General features: G+C 42.1%; 1 protein-coding gene across 5 annotated transcripts in view; it reads left to right on the top strand.

The window, feature by feature from the left end:
• The window catches only part of P4HA3 (prolyl 4-hydroxylase subunit alpha 3), a 37,959-nt gene extending 11,423 nt beyond the window's left edge, over positions 1-26,536 (top strand). Inside the window, exons 5-13 of one of the 5 annotated variants that reach the window (XM_079103798.1) lie at positions 1,621-1,672; positions 4,057-4,220; positions 4,454-4,630; positions 13,594-13,658; positions 16,985-17,090; positions 19,840-19,902; positions 24,037-24,105; positions 25,433-25,529; positions 26,309-26,514. In XM_079103798.1, coding sequence (XP_078959924.1) covers positions 1,621-1,672; positions 4,057-4,220; positions 4,454-4,630; positions 13,594-13,658; positions 16,985-17,090; positions 19,840-19,902; positions 24,037-24,105; positions 25,433-25,529; positions 26,309-26,379 — 864 coding nt within the window. In that variant the 3' untranslated portion in view covers positions 26,380-26,514. Of the gene's footprint in view, positions 1-1,620; positions 1,673-4,056; positions 4,221-4,453; positions 4,631-13,593; positions 13,659-16,984; positions 17,145-19,839; positions 19,903-24,036; positions 24,106-25,432; positions 25,530-26,308 lie in introns of all 5 variants that reach the window. The other 4 variants (XM_079103797.1, XM_079103800.1, XM_079103799.1 and 1 more) reach the window with 4 other exon arrangements.
• The last annotated feature ends 1,428 nt before the right edge of the window (positions 26,537-27,964 follow it).

Raw genomic sequence — 27,964 nt, 5'->3', positions numbered from 1 at the left:
ATTCTTAATTCATCATAAAGCTCATAGCAGGAGACAGTTAGTTGGGTCATAGTTGCTGTAGATCACTCGTTCATGCTCTCAACAACTCATAACTCTTCACAGAGATTGTGTCATGATGTTACCATGGAGGAAGAAGTTTGAGCATTCTGTCCCATCTGCCACCGAGTCTGGCTACACCATGTCTAGTGTCTGGCTACAGAGCTGCACTTTCTATGCTGTAGCACCAGCCTCAGTGCCTCCTGCGGTTTCCTCTTCCTTTGGCACTGTTGATAGACTACCTGCTGAGCCTCACACAGAAGTTCGATTCCCTAAGTACACACATGCCATCTTTTTGTAGTGTTAACCCCACTTCTCCCTCAAGAATAGGCTGGTTAAATCTCTATGGAGCGAGTTCCCTGGTTTCCAAAGCTAATAAGCCATTTCTATTTCCCGAATTCCTCTTATTTTATTTTTTTTATTTATTTTTGTAGTGCTGAGGATTGAACCTAGTTTATACTAGGCAAGCACTCTTATCACTGATCTGTACCCCCAGAATCCCTGTATTCCATTTTCTTTCCACCTTTTCCTAAGAAAAATGAGGGTGGTGTGGGTGGTCCAAACCTACATGTTGCGGTGAAAACAGTCTTATTCTCAGTGCAGCTCCTGGTAAGTGGGTCTTTGTTGTAAAACATCTATGTGCCCTTCCTAACTCTCCTGCTTAATTGCTGCATGTTAAAGTGAAAAACAGAACAATTATGATGTAACAAAGCGATTGAGTTTCAATCAAGGAAGAAAATGGAGACTTGCTGTAGAAAGGGCTAGACTAAAATAGCCCATCCCGAAAGATGGGGTTTTAAGTGCAGTGCCCGATTATTATTTTGTATTATACAAAATAATTGCAGTGCCTGGATTTCAGTGGGGGTCATTTTTATTGCATTGCTCATCTGTTTTTAATGTGCATATTTCTTTTATCACTAAAATGAATTTTTAATATGCTAAAGTAAGTTGAAAGGATTGAAAAGAAACACATTTCTATCAGCTAATCATCATTTGGCAACACCCAGAGAGGATGGCACGGCACTGTATGGGATTCTGTTGCCCACATTGGTCTGAAAAGCTCCTGTTTCCTTTTGATCAGTTGAGCCCAACGTTGAATGGCTGCAGGGCCAATTAATTCCTGTGCACTAGGAGTGTTTCTGTTTTGGTTCTTCCTTTGCCTCCTTCCCACTGACTTTCTAGACCCTCAGAATAAATTATAATTTTACTAGAGTTTGTATAGTTTCGTTTAAATTTACTAACAAAATATAACCAAATAACAATACCTGGTCACATTGTGGCTTTTGCACACTTTGAGATTTGAGGACCTTTAAGAAAGTTTATCTTAATTTATTTTTAAGAAATTTCTATTAAATGACCCTTGTTTTTCTGGTAAGAGTGGTAATGTCTTTTATAAATGAAGACAGCTAATTTGCTGCAGAGCCACAAATTCTCTCCATCTCTAGCCTGCTGCTTCTTTCAAAGAGCCTTATTATCTGCTTGTGGTAAAAATATTTTATAGTTTTAAAAAAATGTCCATTGAATGATTTGGTCAGAGAGGACATCCTCAGTGCAGTTAACACTTTCTTTTCTTGTTTTAATAAGGCAGGAAATGTTTCGTGTGCCCTCAGCCTCTCCCGAGAGTTTCTTCTCTACAGTAAGTGATGATAAAAGATAAGCTAGCCACAGGTCTGACTTCTGCTTTTGGCATTTAATCCCTGCAAAGTGAAGTACAGTTACCTGTTTTCATTCTTTTAATGTTGTAATCTAAATAACATTTCAAATTTGGGTGAAATCTCATTTATATGCACATCCGTGCACTGGGGGAAATTTGTAAGTCAGCTGGAAAATGCAGAGATGTCAACCAGTTCCTTCCCAGCTTGTTCTTCAGAGGGAACATGCCCAGGTTGAGAGACAGTTTCTTCAGAGACATTTTAAAGACCCAGGTGTTGGAAGCAGACCCAGGAATGAATGAAATCAATGTATGCTGTGTGTGCAGAAGGAGTATGAGTCGGTGGATTATTCACTTTGGCTGTTTACTGAGAGCTATCAGTTCTTTCCTTTAAAACCAGAGCTCACTTTGCTTTGCAAGCATCCTGCCCAGGTGGCTGCAGTTCAGCTGGTCCCCTTCAGGGAGAGCCTTGCTGACAACGAAATGAGTTAAACTGGAGGAAGACGCTTCCTAGCTCAGCTTGGATATTTTGCTTAAAATTTTGATAGTGAACGGCTTCCTAGGTTTTCCTTTAATTAGGTATTTACATACTAAAATAAGATACAAAAGCTATTTTTAAAAATATTTTTATTAGTTGATAGATCTGTATTTTATTTACTTAAATAAAGTAAATTTAAGTAAATTAAATTTACTTAAATTTAATTTACTTAAATTTACTGAGAATTGAACCCTGTGTCTCACACATGTTAGGCAAGCACTCTATCACTGAGCCTAACCAAACCCACAAAAGCTAATATTTATAAGGTATTTCATAATGTAGGATTTTATAACTCTATTTATAACTTTTTAATGAATTCATTTAGTACAGTCCACTCTACATCTATGAACCCAACTATTGAAAATAGTTGGAAAAAAATGGCGTTCGTTCTGAACACATACAAACTTTTTTCTCGTCATTATTAATTAACTGATAGGGTAAAACAAACAACTATTTAATAGCATTATGTTGTATTGGGTATTACAAATAATCTAGAGATGGTTTAAAGTTTATGGGAGGATGTACATAGGTTATAGGCAAATACTAGACCTTTATATATAAGGGACTTAAACACATGGATTTCTGGAATCTGTGGAGATGGCTGGATGACTGAAACATTATTCCTTTCTAATAATTTGGTGAATAATAAGATATGGAAGTTACTAAATGGTCCGGAAAACCATGAGCAATTATTAGTATAAACCCATTAGCAATTACTAGAATGAACAAAATTAAAATTCCACTCTCCTTTATTTCTTTGTGCTTAAAACCTCTGTCTCTCCCTAAGAATCTAAATTGTGTGCGATCACAGTTGAGTAAATAGGGCTTGATAGGTTGAGGGTCCCAGCTCATTTCTAGCTTTGCAAATATTTTTCACTGGTATTTGGGCTCATCATTTCCATTCTCCAAAATCTCATTTTTCCTTTTGTTTGAAAGAAATAGTAACTTCTGCCCCCTCCTTTGCTCTTTTGCCAGGGTGGTTGTGGTGGTTAGAAGCACACGGGGCTCCTCAGATACTTTGGGAGCATTAGAACAATTCAGCACCTCCTTCTGAGATGCACTGAGAGTCATACACAGAGGCCAGCGGGCCATGGGTAGCTGCCAACCCATGGGGCATCTTGCAGCCAAAATGGGCACAAACAGGTGGGCACAAGCAAGACACAGGTTTCTTGGGTTTCCCAAGGGCTTGTGGGAATCGGCCTAGAAACCAAATCTAAAATCTCTTTGTCCCATATTGCTGTGCTCTGGATCTAGGTGGATTAGGAATGCTGAGGCATCTAATGGAGCTGAGGATGAATTAGCTCCAGGTCTCCAGGGAAGAACAGGTTGGGTCCCTGTGCCATAGGCTTTGAGTCTCTGGACTTCCTTTTGTTGTCCTTACCATATTTTCTTCTAAGTGGTTGTTAGATTCTGAACTCTGGGAGGTTAGCCTCTAGCACAGTATCTGGTACATAGTAGATGTTTATTGAGCATTTATTGAATGAATGGGTAAATGAATGAATGAACAAATTAATGAATGAAGTTTCTCTCTTATACGTATAAATAACCATCACGCTGTCCCAGAGCAGTCATTCTCAGGGTCCCCGGGTCTGAGAGCCTTAAACATCACCTTCTTTCCCAAAATCTTTTGTATTTGCAGACCCACCAGGGGCAAGTTAGTCTTTTTAAAATACCAGACACTCTTATGGAAATAAGGGCATTGACAAGAGGGGTCATTCAGAATGTCCCAGTGCCAGTCCTGTGTGACAGTACAGTTACAGGAAATCTTGGTAGCACTTCCTGGGGCCAGTGTTTGTTAATCTGTATTATTCCCTGCTCTGATTTCCCCCAGGCCCAGAAAATAAGAGGATGGCCAGGAATGTGCTGAAATATGAAAGGCTCTTGGCAGAGAGCCCCCACCAGGCTGTAGCTGAGGCTGTCATCCAGAGGCCCAGAGTGCCCCACCTGCGGACTAGAGACACATATGAAGGGTTATGTCAGACCCTGGGCTCCCAGGTAGGATTCCTCAGGAAAAAAGAAAGAGAATGGGCCTGGCTACAGAGTGAAAAGCAAGAATTGGGACAGTGTGAAGGGGAAAAGCTGATGCCTTGAAAATAATAAATCTCCTTTGGACAGTATCCAAGTAACCACATTCCGTCTTTCAGATTCCAGGTTTATGCCTTAACTCCCCTAAGATGATTTCTACTCCTAGGCCCTTCTTTTATGCTGAGTCTATTTTTTCCTTCCAGCCCATTCACTACCAGATCCCTAGCCTCTATTGTTCCTATGAGACCAATTCCAGCCCCTACCTGCTTCTCCAGCCCATCCGGAAGGAGGTCATTCACCTAGACCCCTATGTTGCTCTCTACCATGACTTTGTCAGTGACTCGGAGGCTCAGAAAATTCGAGAGCTTGCAGAACCATGGGTGAGTATCCATAAAGCTCCTGTGTCTTCACATGCCCGGAGTTCAGGAGTCTCCACAACTAAACCCTTCATCAGTCCAGGGGTTCAGAATGCCAGCCAGTCGGTAAAATTAATCAATGGTGGAGGAAATCACAATAGTGTTTGCCTCTAGAGGGAAAGGATTAAGTGGAATGAGGTACCAGAGGATTTTTCTAGGATGTCGAAAATGTGCTCTCATTATCTTCTTAAGGGCATGGAGTCCATAGCTGCACACATTTGTCAAAACTCAGCAAATGGTCCACTTGAGACCTGTGCTTGTCATTGTATGTAAATCTCACCTAAAAAAATAAAAAGGAAACTTCCCAAAATATCAGCCATGTAATTAGTAGAAGAAATGGAAAAAATGACAGGGACAAGGAATAAAATCCTAAAACACATTTACAGACTGACAGATGGAAAGATTATTTAGTTCAACTTCATAATATTGTTAAAGAGGGCACTAAGGTGCAGAAAGGGAATGGACTTCATTAAGGTTATACATGTAGCAAAGTCATGACTGACTTAGAGGTATATTGGTTGCCATTCTGCTGTTTTTCCTTCTTGTAGCCTAAGTTATATGTGGTAACAGGCAGCCCCTCAATCCAGTAACAAGTCCCCACTTTACATGTCTGTCCTGGGTTGGCTGCAGCTCTGCCTCCCGTCTGTACTCTGGGACCCAGCCTGGCAGAGCAGCAGACATGGACTGGAGGGAGAAGAATAGCAATAATCATTTCATCCAAAAGCCCCTCTGGGCAAGGCTAGAATCTTTGTACAGAATGTTTTTGAAATGCTTAAGCTCCGCTGGTGATGGAACAATGTATTTTCAATAGTGTCAGCTTCTTGGGGAGCCAGCAGTCAGATTTGGCCAGCAGTGGCTTTTTCCTCAGAACAGCTCTGTTGCCATGGTGACGGGACAGGCGGCCCACCCAGAAATGTTCGTGGAATCCTTCAGGGCAGGTGGTCCATTTGGCACACAAAAGCCTTGCCATGCTTCCTTCCCCCAGAAGTGTCTTGCAAGGGTTGCTGATGTCTTGCTCCAAGAATAAGCCCTGGAAATGTTGTTCCCAATACCCCCCGACCCCAGCAGCTGAGCACAGAAGCTGTAGAGGCTTGAGTTGGATTTTACCAGCTTCCTCTCCACTGTACCTTTCCAAAACCTGCTCTGTCATCACTTCTTTATCCACATCCTGCCATCCTGGAAGATTCTGTTGAAACCCCACTCCTCCCTTGGGCCTGCTAGTCCTGACTGCTCTGGTCTACTTTCATTGGTTGTTTGAGTAACTGTGCATTTCAGATCCCTTTTGGGGGGCTATATGCAATAACCTATTCCTCCTGTGAATTCAGAACTTTTGTCTCCAGTTGTTTGGTACTTACCTTTTTAGTTTTGGTACCAGGCATTGAACCCAGGGGCTTAACCGCTGAGCCACATGTCCAGCCCTTTTAAAAAATATTTTATTTTGAGACAGGATCTCACCGAGTTTGCTTTAGGACCTCACTTAGTTGCTGAGGCTGACTCTGAATTCATGATCCTCCTGCCTCGACCTCCTGAGTATGCACCACCATGCCCGGCTAGTCTACCATTGACATGTTGTCTGATGTCATTAGCTGTTTCTTGAGTTAGTGCTCTGTCTCCCTGGCCATACTGTAAACTACCAAGCATCATGTATTGTCTTTCTTAAAATGCCTTTCCCCGCGTTGTGCCTCCTGCATCCAGAGTAATTTGAAAGCCAAATTTGACCTTCAAAATCCCTTGCTTTAACTCTTTAATGTGTTACTTTGTCCTCACATATTTACAAAGCTCCATGGCCTGACTGCTGCTGACCCCTCCCACCACATCTCACCCCTTGTACTTGACAGTCCTCTGCAGGGAACTTTCTTTTCTGTAAATGGCTTATGCTGTTTTTTCTTTCTGCCTGTAAAGCTCTTGATGTCTTTTTACCTGTATGATTGTACTGGGTCTCATGCACATCCTGGGAAGCCTTCCTATCCCTCATAAGAATGGCCTAGATGCCCATCTCTATATTTCCATAGTGCCCTGTACTTGCCTGTTATGGCCCCATTAGATGACCTATGGTGAGGGACTCTGGGTTAATGTATTGTTTTTCCAATGCATAGCCGAGTACTTAGGCCAGAAGACAGCCAATAAATATTTGTTCCCTAAATTGAATAACTTGTAGGTACACAATAAATGAATATTAAAGGAGTTAGGTACAAAGGAGTTAGCTCCTTAATTGGAGGACTCCCTGGATTTTTTTTTTTAAGTCTTCGATTTTGCCCTAAAATAATAGAAGGGAACACCTTTCATCTCTCATCTGTGAATCCCTCCTCTCTCCTCTATGAATGACTCAGGAGAGGATGCCAGGAACAACTGATGAAGGACAGATAGAGGTAATATCAGTCACCTGACCCTCTACATCCTAATCTTGTGGAACAACAGACTGAGGGGGAACGTGTTGGTGTGCTGTGTTTCATAGATTACCCCGGCCAGAACCCCAACTGCCTGGGAAGCACCGGGGCTGGCTCTGAGTCCTGGGAGTGCCTTTCCACACTGGGCACTGTTTCATTCATCATTTGTTTAATCCATACTGAGCGCCTACTCCCTGCCAGGCCTCTGTACCCTGGGGACACAGCTGTGAGAACAGACCAAGACCTTGTTGCTACTCTGATGACTGAAGCAGAAGTAGACACATCCTCATGTAAATAAGTAATGTTTATCATTCTGTCCAATGATTTTGCAATTAGGAGGTAATTTATGAAAAAAATTTAAATGCTCTATCCAGGCATTCAGAACAAAATAGAGACATTGAGTTAAATCAGTGACTTCAAATTGTTTGCAGTTTTTTTCCTCATCAAGGCAGTTGAAGTACAATGGATTGTCTTTCTCTGTGAGGAAGGGCTTTTGTTAGGATTGTTCAAAGGGAGCAGCTGCCTCTGAGCGCACACTTTACTGTTGTGGAAGGAGCTCATTTAATTACTAACGCCAAGTGCAGCTTGTCATGCGTGAGGGCTGGCGCCCAACACTGCGCTACAAAGAGGGCTGAGAAATAGCCTTGTTCCTACCACAGACTAACAGACACAAAGTGTAAGGCCCCCCAAAAAGGAAACCCCAACTCTGTCCCATGGATGGATGGCAACCCCAATCAACCACAGGAGGCGTCACTTGATGCAAACCGCAAGAGGTGTTTATTCCAGCGCGCTGGGACCCAACTCCAGGAGTCGAGTCCCTAGCAGAAAATCTTGTAGGTTTATAAAGGCAGAAACCACACATCGGGAGGGGTCACACATGAAAGGGGGAAAAAGGGGGAACAAAGCTGCCAGGAAATTTCAAAGGGGGTCTGGGTTTGCTGACAACATGTTTCACAATGTTTTACAACAGGCTGTAGATTCTGGTCAATAGTTTCTGGTAATCCTACTGTTTGAGCACTATCTGGCTATCAGGCTCAATTTACTCTTTTACTCTCTGTTTGGGAACAGAGAACAGCTTTAAGGGCTTTGTTCCCATTACTGGGAGGGAAACCTTAGGGAGTTGAGATAAAACAGACAGCTTAAAAAAATGTCCATTCTTTCATTTCCCCATTTTCTTTTCTGGTAAGTTCTAATCATGGAACTTCTGTCTCTATATACTCTTCTCCAAAGCTATTTCCTTGGCGGAGGGACTGGTATTGTTGCCTAAGCATTAGTACCTGTACAGCACTTACTCTTTCCCTGATGAAGGTGACTAGGTGATTTCAGGCAGGCAAGAGCCCAGGGGGCGGGCCACCAATTAGCAGCCCCTTGTTTGCAGTCCTTGATAAACAGTCCTTGATAAAGGCAGGTAAATTTGGTAATCAATGGGCTCCGGAGATCCTTGACATTCCATTCTTCCAGGGGCAGTCTCCAACTTCCAGAGGCAGATGATTTTATGGCCATTTCCTTGATTTGACCCGATCCCCTATTTCTACACTAACTACCTGTTTCCAATTCTGGCTTCATTCCCCCCTCTAATCTCAGGAACTCCATTCTGCTGGGGAAGGAGGTCGATGACCGCTCTAGCTTCTTCGAGCTGGAAGTGGGTGGCGTGGGGCAAGCAGCTTGGAGTTCCTTTTCTAAAAATCAGGTCAATCAAGGGGTCCCAGGAAGAAGCCTGGTTGGGGAAGAGCAGGTTGTAAAGTCATCTGGGGGCGGCTGCTTCTATGATAGAAGAACAAAAAGACATGAGTACTGAAATGAGATTAGCACAAAGTAAATGTTGCAGCATCTGAAACATGCCACTGAGTATCATGAAAATGACAGAAGTTAATCTCTCACCAGGATGTGGAAGAACTGAGAAATTGTTCCCATAACTAGGCCTAGCCAAGGCTGGAGAGAACAAGGCCTTTATTTGGGGACTTTAACATTGTCATAGATGTCCCCAGAAAATATAGTTAAGCTACTTAATGTTATCTGATTTTGTAAAATATCCCTTTATTGGTATAACCTGTGTTTAGTAGAGATCTCTATACTTCTGTTACTTAGGAATAGATAATCATACTAGCAAACATAGATTAAGTCTACCTGTGTAGCTTAGGAAGGTCTTAAACTGACTAAAAACTTCTGACTCTGGCAGTTTCTCTTGATAGTTATCAGGCACATTTGCTGAAGAATCTTTCTTTCATTTGTAGCTTCCAGCCTTTATTCTAGTGGGCTAATACAAGTGTACATCTTAAGTTACATTTAATTATTATTTCCTTTAAATGCCCAAGAATGGCTATATTTTGGTTTTAACTGTTTTGCTGGGTATCTAAGATCAAGTTGGTCAAATTGACCTGGTTCCTGTTTTGTTAAAGAGTCAGCTGAGTTCCCACAGGGGTCACTTGTACAGAACTTAAGAGCGGCTCCTTAGCTCCACCAGTGACTTTGATTAGGCAGGGTCTCTTGATGAGGTGACTTCCTTTAGAAACATCAAGGGATGTTTCCCCTTTTTTATGACCCTCCTCTGCAGCAGATGCACTGGATAATTTTTCATCCTCTAGTCTCAACAATCTCCTTGATCAGGAGGTTGTGTGACCCAGAGTTGCAACGCTCCTTAGAGAAGTTTTTTTACTCCCTGAGTTCAGGCGAACGTTGAGGGCAAGACCCAAATATGGACTTTTCTTGACCTCTGTATTTAACTCTAATTTCTAAGTTTGATCTTAATTATCCAGCAAGCCAGTCTCACCAGTCATAAATTAAGAGTAATGGGCTTTAACTTTAATGTTCATAACTTTACAGTTATTTACCTTTTTATCTAACTGGAGTCTGCATTAGTACTGGAAGTTACCACTATCTATTCTATAGGTGATGGCTTATTATCACAAGTTACCTAGGTTGTTTGTTCTTGGAGCAGCTACTTCTGCAAAACATTAACAGGTAACAGTTTTACAAAATGAAATTAGCAAGAGTAAAAATATATTCAGCTTTAATAGCTATCTTGAATTTTGATTGAGAACTACATTCTATCCCCTATTTGAGATCACAGTACTTTTACAACAAGAACCAATCTTTTGACTATAACTTTAAATAAGCTGAAGTCTGGCTTATTTTGGAGTCACTCTAACATGCAGTGAGATGGGAGGCAGAGCCTTATCTCAGGTAAGGCAGGGCTCTTTACAGATCTTAAGTGTTCTAATTCTGATGTTGATCTTTGCTTCTTTTCCTTAAATACCATTAAGTAGTTTACATATACTGTTTCCTGAGTCTATATAAACTTTATAATTAACACAATTTAACATAGTATCTAAAACATGAATCAAAGAAAGGCTGAGAGAGCTTTTAACTTTCCTTTTGTGTGATTAAGTGGCAAAATGTTTTCATGTTTCTTTCATATTTCACAATATTAACCTTTAAACAAATCAGACTCTAATGTTTAGAAATACATTTACATTTGAAATTCTTTATCTCAGTGTAAAAAGTAACAAATTTTACACATACCCTATTGATAGCAGGTCCTATAATAGAACATTAAATGATAGAAATAAATCCCCAATAAAATTTACTCTTTATAAGTTTAAGATTACCATTACAGACAAGTTTAATCTGGAGAATAGCAGAGCTTAATAAATTCCTTGCTTTAAAAACTTGTGGTCCTGAAAAATATGAACACATTTAATATACAAATAGTGACCATTTCACAAATACTTTGACACTTTTATCTTACCAAATTGAGTTTTTAAAGAGAAATGTATACTCTGTAACAAAGTACAATACTCTATAATAGTTGTTTAACCATAATTGTATACACCCCAATTTTTAAGACTAATTGTTCTAAAGAATAAACTTAATAGACACAAAGTTAAGAGTAAATTAGTGTTTCAAATCCTTGTCATTTTACCATGTCATTCTACCATATAGATTAAACTTTGGTTTATATCAGAACGTTAGTATTTCACCTTAGGAAAAACCTTCAATAGTTTTAGCTGTCTCACATACATATAACCAACTTAGTTACACACAAACTTATTGAAACTTGCCCTTTATTTACACCGACTTTCTTAGCACTTACTTAGACCCTCATGTATTTCATCAAACAAGCACTTTCTTACCCAGAAACATTTCCTTTTTCCTTTTACTAAATATATTTCCATACTCAGAACCTTTTATTTTCTCTTTCCTACTCGTTGACCCCTTTTTGTTCACATTCTGAAACAACTCTTATGAAATTTCTGAATTTAGATAAATTACTCTATTTTAATAAGATTAAATATTCTGTTGTTTATAGTACTCTAATTGAAACACAGTTGAAACTTTTGGGACCCTTTGTATATAGAATTGCACTTGTTAGGACATAACTCTTAGTAACCTTGTTTTTAGTTTAGTGATGACACAAAGCAAGTTTAAACCCTTTTATTTACCAACCTATGAAAACACCAATAATGTTTAAGTATGATACCCCATGGAATTTAAGGAGTTAAAAGTACTCGATGTTATTTAACAATTAGCATTTTAACTTTGTAAATTAATCAGATGTCTCTACAAACACATTAGAGTAATCCCATACATGTTGACTCTAATTCACTTATTCTGTAAAAAACCAAGATATCAGACAAGTGTCCTGAACAGTATTTGCTGTCTCTTCCCTGTTGAAGAAAAGTCCTAGAAACAATTGATATTAGACATTTTTTTAACATCAATATTTTATTAGCTTGACCACCTAGAGACTTGCAAGTTATTTTCAAAGACATTTTACTTTTATTAGTTTACCCAATTTGAACCTTTTTTAAATCACGTGAATTAAAAGTATCTGGATCCATTTTTAAATCTTAATTTTAGGAGCGCTCAGTTTTGATACAGACAAAACATGACATCAGACAGCACAACATACAAATAACACAAAATCAAGCCCTTGTAACTTTATAGGTGAATCTCCATTGCAGTTTAACTGATGTTCAAAAACTCTAGTTGAATAAAAAAAATAGAACTGATCAAAAAATCATGAGCTCAAAAAAAACATATAATTAAAAATATAGCATTTACTTTGCTGGAGTTTTAAAGACTCTTTTTACCTTTTCTTTCCCTGGGTTTGAGACTGGTCTCCTACTGAGCCTTTAGGCTTCTTTTATTTATATTTCAATGTAAGCCTGGACTGAGATCTGGAAGGATCTAACAGGTTTTAACAGAAACTCTGTGTCTAAGGCATTTTAGCCATCTCATCCGGACAGGTTGGATGTTAAAATTATGAGACCTTATTTTTCATTACTTTTGAGACTGAAGCTACTTTGCTAAGTTACCCTTCAGGGCTGTCGGGAGGGGGAGTCCAGAGAAGGAACCTTTGGGGTCCACCCGAGAGTAGCCCGGGCCGAGAACCCCCCAGTTGTTCCAACCCTTCCTCCACCTTGTCTGCCACAAACACACAACAGAACCAGATACAGACGGGCGCCAATCTCTGATCCACCAATTGAACCCCATCAGCGCCCTTACCGACGGAGACTACCAGGCGTCCCTGGCTCTCCTTCCACCCTTAGGGCGTCCCCCAGGGCTGCAACCTGTGGCCCCCCAGGCACGTCTGCCGGCCACTGTTCGGCCACTCTCACGAGTCACCGAACGGCTGCCACCGAAACCGAAAGCGCGCTCACAGAACCAGACCAACTAACAAAACACAAGACAAAGACAACTTCGGGGTACCCCTTCTTACCTCCAAGGTCGACTCCGCGGATGAGGGGGGGCCATCTTATCCCGGGCGAGCCCCCAAATGTAAGGCCCCCCAAAAAGGAAACCCCAACTCTGTCCCATGGATGGATGGCAACCACAGGAGGCGTCACTTGATGCAAACCGCAAGAGGTGTTTATTCCAGCGCGCTGGGACCCAACTCCAGGAGTCGAGTCCCTAGCAGAAAATCTTGTAGGTTTATAAAGGCAGAAACCACACATCGGGAGGGGTCACACATGAAAGGGGGAAAAAGGGGGAACAAAGCTGCCAGGAAATTTCAAAGGGGGTCTGGGTTTGCTGACAACATGTTTCACAATGTTTTACAACAGGCTGTAGATTCTGGTCAATAGTTTCTGGTAATCCTACTGTTTGAGCACTATCTGGCTATCAGGCTCAATTTACTCTTTTACTCTCTGTTTGGGAACAGAGAACAGCTTTAAGGGCTTTGTTCCCATTACTGGGAGGGAAACCTTAGGGAGTTGAGATAAAACAGACAGCTTAAAAAAATGTCCATTCTTTCAAAAGGAGATTCAAATATCAGTTCATTTCAGTTAGACAAACTTTTATTAAGTGCTTGCTGGTTACCAGACTCTGTGGTAAATAAGATTTTTAGTCACTCATTTTTATTTTTTCATTTTCAAGATTGACCTGTCCTTCAAATGTTACCGTGTGCAAAATATCCTCTAATAATGAAGGAACTGGCGATTGTTGTTTGTGCTTCTATAAAGGGCATGTCTGTGGGCATGACAGCCCCTCCCAGTGCCTCATAACTACTTGGGCTTTGTTTCATGTCCTTCCCACCAGCTCCAGAGATCAGTGGTGGCATCAGGGGAAAAGCAGTTGCAAGTGGAGTATCGTATCAGCAAAAGGTAAGAGGAACCCTTCCTCGCAGAGACTTCTGGGCCAGGCACAGCTGACTGCCAGGTCAGCAAGGACACTGGAGACCCTACAGGTTAATGTTGAGAATGTTGTATCTCTACATTCTTTTTGAGAGGAAGAATTTTCCACTCTCCTTACCCCAGGTCATTATATCTCTGAGGAACTCACTAGGAGGCCATGAAGGAAAGACTTGAAAAAACTTCTCTGCCTTACACCCCAAAATAAGCATATAATTAATTGTCCTCCTAACCAGCATCGCTTTTCCAGAGAATTCCTGCCTGCATATGTAATTTGACTTTATAAGGTTCCATTCCCACCTCCTGACTCATATGCAAGCACAGCTTGCCAACATTCAGCAAAAGGGGTGAATAGACTCTCAGACCCAAGAGCTTCTCCAGAGGAGGAGATTCAACTGCGGGAGTCCAGCTTTTCCTCTTCCTTCTACCCCTGCTCTCCCCTTGCAGCCCTTATTTGCCCTGAGGAGACTGATGATAAAATAGGAAGAAAAATCTCCCTCTAAACTGTGTGAGGCAATGATGGCAGCCTCCCTGGGGAGAGGCCAGACCTCAGGATGGATGGTTGGTTTATGTTGCCTGGGGAGTGAGGAAGAGATCAAAGATTTGATTCAGAATCATTTTGGCTTAACTGTACATTTAGCATTAGGAGTTATTCACCAATATTTGGAAGTTCTGTGTGACCTCAGCTTCATTGTATTTTCTAACCTTTCTGAAATTCTTGTGTCATAGAATATTCAATTTTCTCTTTAGATGTGTTGCTTTTAGGGGGTAGGTGATATTTTCTTTATTTTCCAGATTGAACTACCTCCACCCCCTCATATCACTCCTTAATCCTCTGAATTTGGGTTCTGTCCTTATGAGTCCACTGGAATTGGTCTCTCAGAAGTTCCCAGAGGACTCTGAATTTGCCAAATCATTTTCTTGCTCACACACCTTTGTTACAGAGCAAAGGCTTGCCTGTGGAGCCAGGCAGGTGAGGCATTGTGGAGGTCCTCTCTCACCAGTTCCTGTGACCACACCAGAAAGCTTTCAAACATGTTGTTCAGGGTAGCAGGCATGAGTTTATTAAAAGGGACAGGAAAAGGGGACATTCTCAGGGGAGAGAGGGGATCCTCACAGAGAGGAGAAGGGCCACATGCCCCTCCTGCCCTCTACTTTTGTTAGGGGTCCCAGAGAAGTTTCCAGAGTCCCACCCAGGTGGGACTTTTGACTTCAGCAGGATCGCCTCAAACTTCCAAGCCCTACTGCACATGTCGAAGTCCCAAAGCAACTCAAGGTCTTTTTGGCCCATTGACCTTGTTCTTAGACAAAAGTCCCCCACTTCAGGGTAACTTATATTCTTCTTATTAGCATTTTGTGCCTGAAATTTCTCCTGCAGATAGGTTGGTTGCTGACAAATGTAATATATATATAGTTGTATATGGACAACTTTATTTATTTTTAGGTGGTGCTGAGGATTGAACCCAGTGCCTTACGTGTACTAGGCAAGTGCTCTGCCACTGAGCCCCAGCCCCAGCCCCAATGTAATACATCTTATTGACATAAACTAGGCTGGGCTGCAGATAAATTGCTTTTTAAAAAATATATGTATATATTTTTTAGTTGTAGATGGACCTTTATTTTATTTATCTATCTTTATGTGGTATTTAGGATCGACCAGAGGGCCTCACATGTGTGAGGCAAGGGCTCTACCACAACCCCAGCCCTAAATTGCTTTTTTTGAAGAAGCATGTGGGGGTCAGCTCAGTTTATGGAAATATCCCCTCAATCTCATGTTCCCACCACTCATGTCTGTCTGCTGTCTCCATCACTATCAGTTACTCATTTCTCAGTCCATTTTTTGGTTGCAATAATTGGATACCACAGAATGGATAATATATAAAGAATATAAGTTTATTTAGCTCATGGTTCTGCAGGTTGGGAAGTTTTTGAGATCTGGTAAGGGCCTTTGCACATATTATTTAGTATCCCACCTTCATGCTTGTACTCAGGCTATTTCTTCAGGCTGGAATACACCCACCCCTTTTCCATCTATTGATTTGTACACACCCTTGAATTTTGTTTAAATGTCACCATTTTACCTAGTTGCCTTGGTAGGATCAGCTCCTTCCTCTGTGCTCCCCAGTGCTTTAAAGTCTATTTTTCCTGTTTTCACTCTACTTATTTTCCCTCAGTCATATTTATGTCTTCCATCTCCCGCAGAGTCCATGAGCTCTTTGAAGGCAACAGCCAGCTTTGTCTTGGTTGTCTTTACAAACTTAATAGCATGTGACATAACAGTTTTCATGTACTCTGTATAGAAGAATGAAAAAATTAGGCCATCATTTAATGAGCAAAGAAGTGGTCTTCCAACGTCTCGCCAAGATTCTTCCCTTCAAAGCCTTCATGCTGCTCATTGACTTTGCTTGGGAAGCATGTCCTCATTTCCCTGGATCTAAATTCTGATTCCAAAATTTCTACTTTGTCAGAATCTCAACCAGACATTTAGGAAGAGTCTGAGCTGTGTATTCTTCCATCTTTGACCTGTCCTGGTTTCCCAGAGATTCTCCTGGTATTCACAGTAGTCACTAACATACAGCTTACAAAGCATCTTTGTGTTTCTCTCACAATCTTGACAAGTCTATGAAGTAGATATTATTATTATCCTCATTTTATTGATAAGCACACTGACTCCTAGGCTAAAAATTAAATACCTGACTTAGAATCACACAGAGGATTAGGAACTAGTCATGTTACTTTAATTCTTCCCTCCCTCTCTCCTTTCTTTTGGGCCTCATTATGTTGCCCAGACTGGCCTCAAACTTCTAGGCTCAAGTGATCTTCCTGTCTCAGTCTGCTGAGTAGCTAGGAGTACAGGGACATACCAGAATGCTCAGAAGTCGTATTACTTTAAATCTCAAGCTGTCTCCATTGCACTGGCTCCCTCTGTTATAGAGGTCTTTACCACAGCACTTTCAGGGGTAGTCCTAGTCATGGGTGTTGCATTTATGGGTGCTGTGAACCTTCACTCTGTAGCCTCAGCACCTAGCACAGGACCCAGTCTACAGGCCTCCAGAAATGTGTAACTGAGTGAGTGAACATATGAATGTTGAGATAGAAGGCAAAATGAATGAGGCAGACTTAACATGAGGGATGAGTAGTTGATTAGGCATTCATGGCTGCCTCTCTCCCCTCTCCCCTGCCCCTTTGCATGATTCACTTGTGTTTGTTTGTTCCTTCCTTCCTTCATTCATTTACAAACATCATGTAACATCATTTTCAGCACTAGATCACTGATGTTGTACTCTGGTGTGTTTTAGTGCCTGGCTGAAGGACACTGTTGACCCAATGCTGGTGACCCTTGACCACCGCATTGCTGCCCTCACAGGCCTTGATGTCCAGCCTCCCTATGCAGAGTATCTCCAGGTGGTGAACTATGGAATTGGAGGGCACTACGAGCCTCACTTCGACCATGCTACGGTACCAGTCTCCTGGGACAGGAGCCAGCACATTCCTTATTTCTTGGAAGTGGAGCTCTTGTAGGGTTATTGGTATAATTCTAAATGAAATCTGGGAACAAAGGTCCTTGTTCCAGGAATATATGAAATCTTGGTTTTAGCTGATTGTTGCTGATTCATTTTCTTATCTGTCACCATTTCCCTTTCCAGAATTTGCTATGGGGACAGAATGTGACCTGTCATGAATCTTGTCTCCTGCTTCACTTGGGGACTTCCCAGGGTGGACTGTTCTTATCCCAGCCCTTCTTCTTTTCTCATGGTCTCAACTGTCCTCCTTTGCTGACAATAGCAAACAATTTTTGAGGGTTAAAAAAACCTCCCCGAAATCTATCTATAGATTCACACCCAACACTATTAAAATCCCAGGAGAGCTATTTTTATAGAAATTAACACACAGAACCTAAAATGTATATGGAAATGCAGAGGACTAGAGTAGCCAAACAGTTTTGAAAAAGAAGAACAAAGTTGGAACACTACCTGATTTCATAATTCATTTATTCATTTATTTGTTCATTTATTCATTTACTCATTCACAGACATCATGAGGTCATTTCCAGTGTAGAGCTACAGGAACCAAGGCATACATGGTACTGGTGGAAGGATAGACACAGGGGTCAAGGAAACAGAGTGGAGAATCCAGAAATAAGCCTGTACACTTTTGGTCAATTGTTTTTTGACAAAGATGCCAAGGAAATTCCATGAAGAAAGTATAGCCTTTTCAACAAATGGTGCTGGGACAGTCCAGTAATCTACCAGCAAATTAATGATAACAACATCAGAATCTTACTTTATGCCATATATGAAAATCAATGCAAAGTGGATCATAGACCTAAATACAAATTATTAAACTTGTAGAAGAAAACCTAAGAAAAAATCTTTACAGCCACAGGTTAGGCAAAGCAGGGTTATAGATTACCAAATTCTGATCCATAAAGAAGAAAAAATTTTGATAAATTGGAACTTATCAAAATTTTAAAAAAATAAAATCTCGGGCTGGGGTTGTAGTTCAGTGGTAAAGTGCTTGCCTTGCACATGTGAGGCCCTGGCTTTGATCCTCAGTACCACATAAAGATAAATAAGCAAAATACAGATATTATATCCATCTACAACTAGAAATATATATTTAAAAAAAACTAAAACCTTGCCTGGCACAGTGGTGTGCACCTATAATCCCAGCGGCTTGGGAGGCTGAGACAGGATCTCCAGTTCAAAGCCAGTCTCAGCAAAAGTGAGGTACCAAGCAACTCAGAGAGACCTTGTCTCTAAGTAAAAGACAAAATAAAGCTGGGGATGTGGCTCAGTGGTTGAGTACCCTTGAGTTCAATCCCCAGTACCCAAATTAAAAAATAATTAAAATCTCACTTTCAGAAAACACCATTAGAAAATGAAAAATCAGGTCACCAACTAGGAGAAAATATTTGTAAATCATATATTTGATAAAGGATTTGTATCCAAGATATATATGTAGAACTTCTATAACTCAACAGACAACTCAAAATATTTAAATGGACAAAAGATTACTTGAATAGGCACTTCAAAGAAGATAAATAATGGCTAATAAGCATTCTCAACATCATTAGAGAAATGCAAATTGAACTCACAATGAGATATCACTGCACTCCTATTTGAAGAGCTAAAATGAAGGTCATACTAAGTGTGGGTGAGGACAGGGAGGACTCAAACCTGGTGGGAAAGTAAATGATGCATACAGTCACTTTGGAAAAGAGTTTGGCAGTTCTTAAAAAGTTGAAGGTACACCAACATATGATCCAGTCACTTCAATTCCAAGTATTTTATACAAGAGAAAAGGAATATATGTCCATACAAACACTTACATGTGAATATTCAGAGTAGCTTTATTAGCCAAGAATTAGAAACAGCTCAAGTCCATCCAAAGGTGAATGGGTAAATTTGATGTATCTGTACCATGGTATACTCATCGCCAAGGGAAAGAATGGACAGCTACTTCCAAAAACAGAGAAGACCCTTAAGAGAAGCCTGGTGGATAAGACTCCACATTTTATGGTTCTGTTTATATGAAAAGGAAAAAAACACAGAATGGAAAGTAGATAGGTACATTGCTCAGGGTTATACAGGAGTTAACTGAAAACTGGCATGAAGGAACTTTATCAGCAGATGGAAATGTTCTAAAACTGGATTGTGGAAATGGTTGGACAAATGTTGAAAATAATTAAAGTTCATCAAATAGTATGCTTTCAATGGGTGAATTTTATGGCATATAAATTATATTTCAGACTGTTATATGACAAAAAAAAAAGATGTCTCTTTGGCAAGTAATTGGGAACTCCAATCTTATCATCTGATATTCCTACAGAATAATGATCTGTAAGAATTGACATATGAATTTATTTCACAGAACCCAAAGGCGCAATTAACTTCTCATATAGTACTTTCACTGTTGATAAGTAGTTCTGTTTGAGTAGCACACACTTCATTCATATGAGTATCTAATAAATCGGGGTCTAGTAAAGCGTATTGGGTCCCTGCTAGCAAAGATGAGCACATACTCCCCTCAGGGTAGCTCAGGGCCATTTCCCATCCTTGACACCTTTTTACCCCTCCCTGTACTAAAGGTGAATTCCTGTCATTCTGGTACCATCTGCATAAAATAACAATATGTTCTATTTTTGTCTCAGTCGCCAAGCAGCCCCCTATACAGAATGAAGTCTGGAAACCGAGTTGCAACATTTATGATCTATGTGAGTCTTGCTCTGGAGGGACCAGGCTTCTTACTTCATGACTGTATCTCTCCTCTTTTTTATGGTTTTCAAAATAATTTCATGTATTGATTGTATCTGGTACTAAATACTAAAGTCTCCAGGAAATTTATGAATTTAAAATAGCATTTTTTTGTTCAACACTATAGGGGATATAAAGGAAAATAGGACAGGCTGGCTACCCTCAAAGAGCTGACAATGTGTAGCTCTAATGTGACCTTGTCATAGGCTGCGGATTAGGATGGATGGTAGGTGTACACTGAATGCCAAGAGTTTGTGAGACTTAAACAATGCGGGAAGAGAATACAGGAGTCTCCCTCTTTGAGGTCCCACCGCCTAGTTGTGTTGACAAGTGTGGACCCATACGTGCGGTTGTGGAGCTGTGGGAGAAAGAGGAGAAATGGAAGCTTGGATGCCAGCAAAGAAGCACAGGGAGGCCGACAGAGAAATTCCTCAAGTGCTACCTCTGAAATGAAGATCTCAGAGAAATCTCAGTGAAACTCCTCCTCCTATCTCCCCATAAATTCTCCACTACATCCCCTTAAAAAGGGAAATGATAAATTTGTCTCTTCTCCTGGTTCCGGGCCTGGTCCTGTGGGACTTGGTCCTAGTGTTTGCTACCTCACCGGTCCCTTGCCCTTCAGGTTGTATGGGATTTATTTCCTTCTTCACATCCAAGCCATAATTCCAATCATCCGTCACTTAGAAGAGATTATTAGAAGCAAACACTTATTAGAAGAGATTACTGCTGACCGTAGGATTAATACATTAATTATAAATAGGACTCCGAATAACAACCAAAGATAAAGTCCTGTTTTCAGGCTCGTTGGATGAGCAGACACTCCCTTAGCATTCCCCCTTGTCTCAGGGCTGTATCTGGTTTCTGCAGAACAAGAAAGGGCAATTGGAGACTGGCATTGTATATAGTCTCCATGCCTGCAATTCTGCTTTTGTCTCCAGTGGCTAAGTTTTGTGCTTCCTGAAGAACTGAAGATGACCTCTTAAACATGGCATCTGACCTCTCGGAGGTCTTGATGATCAGGCACAGTTGAAGCCAGCTGTCAGCCAAGGAACACATCTTGGATCTGCAGCTGGTTGCATCTCTGGCTGATCACTGAAGCTGGCATGGGAGATTACAGGCAATGAAAAGTGTAGATATCAACCAGACAGTATGAGCGTCTAGAAGCACAGTATGGCTATGTCTCTGTTCTTTACCCCTTGCCCAAATCTTTCATGGCTAGTTCCCTGGGTACAGAGGCCCAGTTATTATAATGGATATAAGGGCCCAGCACTTTTAAATGGCAAATTGTGTGTGTTTGTGTGTGTGTGTGTGTGTGTGTGTGTGTGTGTGTGTGTGTGTGTGTGTGTAAGAAGAGAGAGAGAGAGAGAATGAGAGAGAGTGGGTGTGTGTGTGTACAAGAGGGAGAGAGAAACATGTATGTACATTGGACTTTAAGCATTTGAGACAGTGGAATGGAATGCACTTTGGTTTTGGACTCAGTTGGCCTGCTCCTGATTCTGTGGTTTACTGTGGGGCCTCAGCACATGTTACATCAATTATTTGAGCCTTGCATTTCTTCACAGTGTTGTCATAAGGATCTGAGGAGCTAAGGCAGGGGGAATGTCACTCTTTAAATTTTCATATGTTTCTATCATTGTAGTCCACCAAGCATGTGAGGAAGGAACCCCATAAAGGGGAATTGGTGTCATGGGACCCAGGAAGGACTGGTTATGTCCAATTATTTCATCTTCAGGTTGGGTAAAGATCATCAAACATTTCTAAAGGCGAGTGTTGAGGTTTGTGGGAGACACAAGTAATATTGTAGGGAGAAAATAATCTCTAAGAGGATTGACTTGAAATAGGTTAGTGATTTTCTGCCCAGACTGGAATAATTTTAATCCTAATACAGTGAAGGTATACAGAAGGAAGATTTCTTTTGGCACTGTCCCACAATCCATGTCCTTGAACTTCATTGCATATGGAATGAGATTTTCTTTTGAATTTGTTGGTTTATCATTCCTTACATTATGCCTAAAACCACAGGAAAAGGAATGCAGGAAAGTCAGGTTTGCCCCTGATGAGTCAAGCTTACACCCGCAGTGACTGACAACAGAACAGAATCCTCCAATCTGTTAGTTTCTTGAACACAAAGAGTGAGTTGTTCCCATAGGCCTTCCAAGTGGCCACAGTGGGAGCCAAGGAACGCTGACAGCCGCCAGTGCCATTTCCAGGTTCTGAATCACCAAGACAGTTCAGTTTCCTGTAAGTGCCAACTCCGCAGGCCCAGACTTCTTGCTCTGTAACACAGACTGAGGTGGGGTGGGGTTTGACGGCCACGAGATAAAAGAGCATGGACCTTCTAGTAGTGCTAGGCAGGGTGAGCTCTCTCATATGTAGCTGGTGAGAAAATAATTTAGCAGTATATATCAGAAGTATTAAATTTATGCATACTCATTTGAACTCATAACTCTAATGCTAAGACTTTTTCCTGTGAAAACAAACCAAAATGCAAAAACAATTCCATTGATGGAGATGTTTAAGCTGGGCAAGGTGGCACACACCTGTAATCCCAGCAATTTGGGAGGCTGAGGCAGGAGGATTCCCAAATTCAAAGCCAGATGGACAAATTAGTGAGACTCTATCTCAAAATAAAAAATAGAAAGGGCTGGGAATGTAATTTAGTGCTAGAGTGCCCCTGGGTTTAACCAATAGTAATACACAGACACACACCCCAAAAGGTTCAGTGCAGTGTTGTTTATAATAGTAAATATTTGGAAATAACCTACATGTTCAAAAGCGCAGCATAATGTTTATGAGCAGGGACTTGTAGTCAGATAGCATTGGCTCAGCTCAAATCCTGTCACAGAAGAGTTACGTGATCTTTTGTAAAGTACTTAATTTCTCTGAGATTTATTTCCTCATCTGTAAAATGTAAATAATAAGTAATAATAATCCTCATAGAATAGTATTTAGTATAAGTACTTAGGGTAATGCCTAGCATATAATCAGTTCTTAATAAATATCAGCTATTACTATGTAATTATAATAGTGCATTTTTTTCTGGGTGGTAAGATGATGAGTGATTTTTAAAAATGCTTTCCTGTATTAAAAATTGTTTATGATTATTATATATTTCCTTGACAATTGAGAAAAATATCTTCACTTTAAGAAAATGTATCTGCAATCCAAGAATATACTAGTGGAAACCCTCAGCTTAGGTGACCTCAAGTGGAACTGAGTGATCTGGGGAACCAGAGAAATGTGCAGTAAATAGTTCCTGTGACAGCCACCTTTCAAAACTTATTGTTGTAATCTAAACTGGTGTTCAAGTCACAAGTCATGACCCATTAGTAGGCTGTGAGATTAATGAATCTGATCTGCATTTTTAAAAAACTTCACTAGAGTAGAATAAAGTAAATAAAATAAAATGGAAAATAGCAGGTATCTCGTGTAGTGAGAATGTCTTATGAAACTTTGGGTGTGTCAGATTATGATGCATTTCTCCCTGAGGGTCTCAATCAAAAACGTTTGAATCTACTGAATGTAGCCCAAGAAAGAAGGATTCCCAAAATTTTGTCCTCTTGTGGTCCTGCAGGCAAATACCAGGGGACTTATTCAGGGAGACTTATTTCCTCATCTTTAAAATGTGAATTATAATAATAACAATTCTGATTCATAGTATAATACTTAGTATAAACAGAAGTGTAAAGGTTAGGGTGAGGAAAATTAGGATAACAGTCACAGTAGAGCTCCTGGAAGGGAAGAACTCTATTGGAGTCACCTTTGGGTCCCCAACAGCAGCTCATTAGGGTTAGGAAAGAGTCTTAGCATTAGTGTTGCTGGTTCAAAGGGGTATGCATAGATTTAAAACTCCTGCTACATACTGCTAAATTATTTTCTCACTAGTGTTATTCACATTTTACAGATGAGGAAATAAGGCTCCCTGAATCTTGAAGTTGGATGACTGTCTTTCAAGGATTTCTCTCAGAGTTGAAACAGGGGACCACAAAGGGAAGCTATGCAAAACTGACGTCAGACGCCAGGCCAATGAGCACAGAACAGAGCAGGGATGTTGGTGGCTATGTTAACTCTGGCTTCTTCCTCTGGCATTATAGCTGAGCTCGGTGGAAGCTGGAGGAGCCACGGCCTTCATCTATGCCAACTTCAGCGTGCCTGTGGTAAAGGTGAGTGGGGCCTGCTCCCAGAAGCAGGGGGCTGCGAGGGCGTAGGACTAACACTCTAACCTGACTCCATGGGGTACAGGGGGATAGCAAGAAGTCTTCCCTGATTTCCAGGATCAAAGATAATGTCAGTCTTCTCTATTATCACAGCAGGACTTGTCACTTGTGGCTCTGTTTATTTACACTTCTGTGACAAGTAGGTGTCTGTCTTCCTTGTCACAGTAGAGGTCCCAGAAGGGAAGACCTCTTTGATTCACCCTTGGGTCCTCTACAGCAGCTTGTTCCTGCAGTTATTAATGGCATCCACATTGAACACTAGACACACTGAGGGTACACAGAAAAGCTCAGAGTCCTTTCCTCCTGGAGCTCACAGAGAAGCCAAGCAGTAGTCACCTGAAATAGGAGCTATGGGAAAGGTAAGCCCAGAGGAGTCACGTGGTAAGAGTTTTGTTTAACAAATGAATATTTCCTCCAAGTTTCAGATCTATCAAACTCCCTGACAGCCCTACCTAATTCAGAAATGAAATGAAGATAAATTCATGAGATCAGGCCTATAAAGCACTAACCCAGAGCTTGGCTCTTTCTGAGCATTCAATAAAGGAATGCCAGTGTCTGTGCGCGCGCAGGACTTTGCCATCTCTTCTAGGCTTCAGAGGCGGCGTAGCCTTCGTTCCTTCAGGCTTGATCTACTTCTAATGGCCAGGGTTAAACTAAGTCTCTAGGAAATGCATGAGACAAAAAAGCAGAGTGTAGGGACACAGAGGATTTGGAGTCAGAACACCTGGGCTTGGGTCCTACCTTCGCTCTTTCTTGGTTACATGATTTCAAGGCCTTCTAAGCATGAACTTCTTGTAGGAAGGGGGTTACGATGAGGCTTACTTCCTGGGTGCTGGTAGTAAGTGCCTCAAGGAGCATAAACTTCAGCACTAACCAAGTTTCCCCATGAGGAATGTCTTGCTCTGCCTTGTGGGTTTTGTTTGGCATCTGTCCTCACTAATCCCTTACTTACCTCTCTCTTGAACTCACCACACTGTCCTGCCCTGTTCTATTTTATCTCTGCCTCTCGCAAACACCTAAGAACAGAGCTGGATATTCTTTGTCTCTGCATGCCCGGGGCCTGGAGAAGAGCAGAGCTTTAATTGGTGGCCTACGCGGGAATGAGTATGGCAGCTTGTGTCAAATTGCACTGCGTTCGTGCATGCCTTGCCCCAAACTGCAGGGAGGGTTTCCTTGTTTAACCACATGCATGCATCTGTCCTCAGTCATGGGCTTCCCAAGGACTGAGGATCTGGGCTGACCCTCCCGTGGGGCTGGCCCCTCTTGTTTGCAGAATGCAGCACTGTTTTGGTGGAACCTGCATAGGAGTGGTGAGGGGGACGGTGACACACTTCATGCTGGCTGTCCTGTTTTGGTGGGAGATAAGTGGGGTAAGGCCTTCCTTTCTGAACATGAGAATGGGTGCAGGGTGCCAGAAAATCGAGCTAGGGAGTGGGTGGAAAATCACGAAGCCCTCACATTCCACAGGCTTCATTAGAACGCCATGTTGTATTGAGGTGACCAGATTATCAACCAGGTGCCCTACACAGGCAGGAGCCCTTGAAGAGCAGGGTCCTGTCACAGAGCAGGTGTCAGCAAGGGTTTATTGACCTTACCTCATCAGCCTTGATTCCTGGGCACAGCTGAGGAGTGTGGTGATGAGTCCTTTCCTCCTCTGCTCTAAGGAGTCAGCCATCAGGCACTCACTGCTCTGTCAGTGCCACCTGCAAAGAGAGTGAGGCTGTGCTGAACAGTGAGGCCATGCACAAGCAGCTGACAGATGCGCTTGTGACCTGCGTGTGTCCAAGAGCACTGAGCTCTCAGAACAGAAGCAGAGGTGGAAGGGGGCTTTCCTGCTGACATGGACACTGCCAGGAGAAGCCACTGCACATCTGTCATTAACTCAGGAGTGGCTTTGAGGGGGAGGTGGGATTTTTGCAATGCAGGGTTAGTGACTTCAGTGTCCACATATTTGAAAATCACTTTACAGTCGACAGGATCTGTTGGACTTTAGAACAATGTTCTCTAAATAGCATGAAACCCACTGTGGAGCCAGGACTAGGGTGGGGTGCAGGGTTTTGGATCATGCATGCGTACCCCGTGAGCCCCACGCATAGCCCGCAGCTGTCTACTCTGCTCAGCTTGCCGTCTTCCTTCCCGCTGTCTCCAGTGGCCAACAAGTGGATACACGAGTATGGACAGGAATTCCGCAGACCCTGCAGCTCCAACCCGGAAGACTGAATTGTTGCCAAAAAGCAGCTGAAGAGTCTGGTGGCTTTCCAGGGAAGCCAGGAGCCAAAAACTGGGGTAGGAGAACAGTCAGGAGAGCAGCCTCCTGAAAGAGACTTGTCAGCATTTGCCCATTCCTTGCAAATGGAAGGCAAGGAGTCTTCACTGGGGACCCCTGAGAAATTACATTTGTTTCTGGTCCAGCCACAAGAGTCAGAGTAGAATGGACAGTACAAATAAGGGGGCCATGGAGCCTGGGAGAGAAGCTTCTGGAGCTTACTCTCTGTTAGGAATAGAACTTATCGACGTCTCTAGGGTTTGGTCATTGGAGTTTTTGCCACTCTGACCACAGGTACCCAGAAGTGGCAGTGAGGACACCTGTAGGAGGAATCATTCCGACCCCTATGACTTATGTCCTTCTCCCCACTGACCTCTGTTGCAGCCTGAGCAGGGAATGCGTCCGACTCAGAGGTGTACCCCATGCGAGGGGTACATCATTTGGTGATTTTTTTTAAGTAGAAAACAACTTTTCTTATCATGTGACGATTTTTAATAAGTCATTAAAAATGTTTACAAATCATTCTTCCCAACTGTGAATCTTCTTACATTAAAACCATGAGTGAATAGCAGAGTGGACCATTTTATCACGTTCTCCTCTCAGTCCGGCTCGCTCCCCTTGCCACATTCCACGCGCTGCCGTTCTTCCTGTTCCTTGGAGCCGCCACCACGCTGGGAGCCACCTTTGCTGCCTTCTTGGGCCGGCCGTGGAGTTCTCCGCTTCTGCAGCTCCCCACAGCCTAGCTCTGCTCATTCCACTCTTGGCCTGATGTCCCCTCAGGGAGGCCTCCCCTGACCACCCTCCCCTCTAGCCTCTTTCTGCCATATTACCCCATTTTATTTTCTTCCCAGCATTTATCAGTATTGAAGCTGCTTTATTTGTTTAATTGTGGTCAGCTGTCCTCCTTGTAGGGCAAACGTCTCATGGCCCCTCTGCTTTGTCAGTGCCTCTGTTACAGCCCCCATCTCACTGAATTTCAATATTGGTTTATTTGCCAGGCTGCTCCCACTGGACTGCTCTGTATTCCTCTTGGAGACCCAGAAGGTCTGGTTCAAACTAAGTAGGCATTCAGCATTTTTGCAAAGGCATCCTTTGAGCTGCACTGCAGTGGTGGAATTTTTATGGCAGGTCTGATGAGAAGTCTTTTCCAGCGGAGGGGCTAGCGGGGGCTGTGGCTGAGTGATGGGTGAAGGTGTTATTCAGAGTTTGCACTGAAAGGACATTGAGATCACTTGGTTCAGGTTCCTCCCCAGGGATGTGGGTGTGCCCTGCTCACAGAGGAGCCACAATCTGCTCAACTAGGTGGTTAGACTCCAGGTTGCGTCCCCGCTTGTCATGCCCCTTAGGATCTCAGCTTCCCTGAACTCTGTGGCCCCGCAAGGTTAGGGCTCTGATGTCCAGTTTCCTTGGAGCCTCTGTGAGTATCTTGTCACATTACCTGCATTTATAGTCAGCACTCTAGAAAGCTGCTGTACCCACTCTGCCTGCTTCCTCCAGCTCCCGGGACATAGTCTAGAGACAGAAAGCTTCTGTGGGGGT

Source organism: Sciurus vulgaris, assembly GCF_902686455.1.
Source record: "Sciurus vulgaris genome assembly, chromosome: 11".
Classification (NCBI taxonomy): domain Eukaryota; kingdom Metazoa; phylum Chordata; class Mammalia; order Rodentia; family Sciuridae; genus Sciurus; species Sciurus vulgaris.
This window is presented reverse-complemented; position numbering and strand designations above follow the sequence as displayed.